The 3,646-nt window shown below is 36.5% G+C and overlaps 1 protein-coding gene across 1 annotated transcript in view; it reads right to left on the minus strand.

The window, feature by feature from the left end:
* The window catches only part of LOC109542571, a 51,854-nt gene that overhangs the window by 6,821 nt on the left and 41,387 nt on the right, over positions 1–3,646 (minus strand). The window contains exon 5 of the mRNA XM_019911846.2: positions 1,154–1,287. Within this exon, the coding sequence (XP_019767405.2) occupies positions 1,154–1,287 (134 nt within the window). The remainder of the gene's footprint in view (positions 1–1,153; positions 1,288–3,646) is intronic.

A 3,646-nucleotide genomic window follows, 5' to 3' on the forward strand; every position in this document is an offset into this window, starting at 1 on the left:
AGATACAATTTCCCAATAAGCAGACCAGATATTGTGCTGCGCTCTTCAGCATTTTTTTAAGAGAAGCCCGCGTTTCTCCCTGTGTAAATTTGAATAAAATTTATTTTGCAGTTTTTTCAAAAGAAATGATGAAACTTTGGACATTTTTGTGAGTTTTTGTCATTTCGCACTACTATTTTCAAGAGCGAATTTCACAATAACAAGACCCGATTTCAAGCTGAACTCTTCAACATCCATTAAGGGAAGCTTCAAGTTGGTCTCTGTGAAACTTTAAACTCTATCTATCAGGCAGTTTCTTCAGAATAAATTATTAAACTTTAGAAATTTTTTTGACGTTTGGTCCTTTTTGCAGTACCGTCTTCAAGATAAAATTTCTCAATAATCAGACCAGATATTGTGCTGCGCTCTTCAACATTTTTTAAGAGAACCTCGTGTTTCTCCCTGTGTAAATTTGAATTAAATTTATTTAGCAGTTTTTTCAAAATAAATTATGAAACTTTGGATATTTTTGTGAGTTTTTGTCATTTTTGCACTACTGTTTTCAAGAGCGAATTTCTCAATAACCAGAGTCGATTTCAAGCTGCACTTTTAAACATTCTTTAAGGGAAGCTTCAGGTTTGTCCGTGGGTAAATTTCCACTCAATCTATTCGGCAGTTCCTTCAAAATAAGTTATTAAACTTTTGAAAATTTTTTGACGTTTGGTCATTTTTGCAGGACCGTCTTCAAGATAGAATTTCTCAATAACCAGACCAGATATTGTGCTGCGCTCTTCAGCATTTTTTTAAGAGAAGTCTTTTAAGAGAATTTTTTAAGGAGAGAAATTTTTTGGACCTTTTCCTATTTTGCACCAGCGTGTTTAAAAGCGAATTCCTCAATAAGCGGAGCAGATATCAAGTTGCGCTCTTCAATAGTCTTTGTCGGAAGCTCCAAGCTTTTTCCTGTGTCTACTTGAACCATATCGATCGGGCAGTTTTTTAACAATAAATTATTAAACTTTGGACACTGACTTTTTGTTCTTCCAGCACTAAATATCCAGCTGCACTCTTCAACAGGCACATTTAGGGCTGTCTGGACCATTTAGAGAGAATGGTTGATATGTCGCATTATCGCATTGAGCACTGTGCAAGATGATTTCCTATTGACGATACTTACTTGTAAAAAAGTGCGCCCTTCATCCCTAAACAGCCGAAAGGGCACATCATTGTCTAAAGGCTTTCGCAAGTCCGCCCAGCCAGCTTCTGTTAAGAACTTCGCTTCTGATACTGCACATACTGGCTTATGAATACCTAAACAAAACCGAAAAAAATAAGTAATTACAGTTGCATGAAAAATCCCCATGGAATGATGAATTAAACAAATAACACGGTCATTAAAGTGCCACATTTCTTGTTTTATTATGTCCCATTTCAGGCCATGATGATGATAAATAGACCGGATCTATTCCGGTTGGAAATAATAGTTTCAGTGTCGTTTTTACGCAATTAGCGCAGATATGTTTTAATAATAACAGTTAGCGACAAGTTAGTTTACTATTAGTGACACTGGAACATTAAGGCGTTTAACGGCACTCGATTTTTTTACTGCAACGTGAAAACCATCGGGTTCTTGATGTTAATTAATTGCAATCAATCCTGCTCGGGTCGAAAAAACTGTTATGCTAAATTAATAAAAGCGCGGCTGTTTCAATAGCGTTTCTTAATTTTCACTATCTAAACTTCATAACTAGGAAACTTTGCCGACCGTGACGGCATAGCCGGAGGTAAAGGGCAGCTACTTCATTCCTCCACTTAACCAATGGGTTTTTGCCTATTAAAGCTTTGCCTACACCATTGATGATTATAACCGAACTCATCGTTCCATATTACGCGCAATTGTTCACTAGATGATTTAATCTATTCCTTCAGAAAACCATATTGAGTCCGATTCAGATGTTCCTCATTTTATAACGAATTTTTGCCCAATTCCTGGGAACAATCACTTCCATAACTCCTCTTTCGAGTGTTGTCCTGCACCAAAATTTACTGTTTTAATGAGTCGAAATATTGCAGTCTCTTTTGCATATCATTTTCTCCCTGTTTGCTGAAAGCAAACGATGTGGCCAAAGGTATGTTTAGTGCGTTCACGAAGTGTTTATGTTCGGACTAATGGTCATTTATCGCGAAATTTTTTCGCTGCTAAATTATAGGGATTTTTGCGTCTTCGACTAACGGAATATTGCGGCAAATTCATTAGTTGGCATTTATTAAATCCACTTGGGAAGCTTTCTCGTATTGTACATGGAAATAGTCGCATTTGGATAATTTATTCAACACACTTTCTACTTGTTGATGGTTTATTTATTTTTCTCGGGTTTCCTCTATTGTTTGGGATGTTTTATTGCGCAAAGCAACACAAATTTTCCAATAAATTGGGGGACTTTCGGCAGGTTTTTGGACTTCGACAGTGCAGGAAGCAATTTTTCACTAGCTCGACCAGGTTTGAAGAAAGACCTACTTTTATTTCTTGTATGAATTCCAACTGAACTTTGGACAGTTTTTCGTGCTTTCCCTGTTCCTGCGCTAAAGTCTTACAAGGGAAATTTCTCCTATAAATAATTAGACCAGTTATCGATTTTCGATAGCAGCCTTTAAAGACAGCTTCGCTTTCATTGCTAAATATGCATGAAGTGAATCAATGGGTTCGTTTCTTTGTAGTTAAATTGCCAACTTGGGCCTTTTTGACCGAATTTTTAACCGTCTTTAAAGAAACTTCGTTTCTAGTGCGAACTGAAACTGAATAGTTTAAACGTTTTTTTTTGGAAATCCGGAGAATTTTTACACTATGCGTCATTTCAGCACTAGAGTTTATAAGCATAAATTTCTCATCAAGCGGCTCTTTTCAACAGCATTTAAGAAGGATTCACTTTCGTTGCTCTGTAAGTTTGAACTGGATCCAATCGGTGGTTTATTCTGAAATAAATACGCAACTTTAAACAAGTTGTGAAGTTTGCACGATTTCTGCACTACCGACTTTAAGGGATCATTTCTCAGTAACAGGAGCAGATACAAAACTGATTTTTTCAAGAGTCTTTAAAGGAGGATTAATTGCCGTTATGCAGTAAATCTCAAGTGAATCCATTGAATTAAAACCGGAACTTTGGGGAACTTTTGATTTACAGCTTTCAAAAATAACCTTCTCAATAACTGGGGTAGATATCGAGTCGCTCTCAACAGTCTTTAACTGAATCTTTAGTTAAATCTGGAACTTGGGGCAACTTTTGCCCTGTGCGCTGTTTCTGCACTACATTTTTCCAAAATCGATGTCTTAAAAACTGCATTATTTCTTTTCCCGGGCTTCAGTCACAGTGTGAACTAATTTTTTTTGTATATCGTTTATTTCGTTACGTTTCGGCGAGACAACAGCGCCATCATCAGATTTTAAAATTCATTCAAACCCATAATTGAGAAACATTAGATTCTTTTTAGGCAGCGAAGCCTCAATCACAATCTGCCCATTATTGGAGCAAAAATTGCGTAGAGAAAAAGGCACTGGGCTCCAGTCACAGTGTGAAATAAAAAAATGTTTATATATCGTTTATTTCGTTACGTTTCGGCGAGACAACAGCGCCATCATCAGATTTTAAAATTCATTCAAACCCATAATTGG

The sequence above is a fragment of the Dendroctonus ponderosae genome, unplaced genomic scaffold (genome assembly GCF_020466585.1).
Source record: "Dendroctonus ponderosae isolate FM_Combo_2020 unplaced genomic scaffold, Dpon_F_20191213v2 Dpon_F_20191213_10, whole genome shotgun sequence".
Taxonomy (NCBI): Eukaryota; Metazoa; Arthropoda; class Insecta; order Coleoptera; family Curculionidae; genus Dendroctonus; species Dendroctonus ponderosae.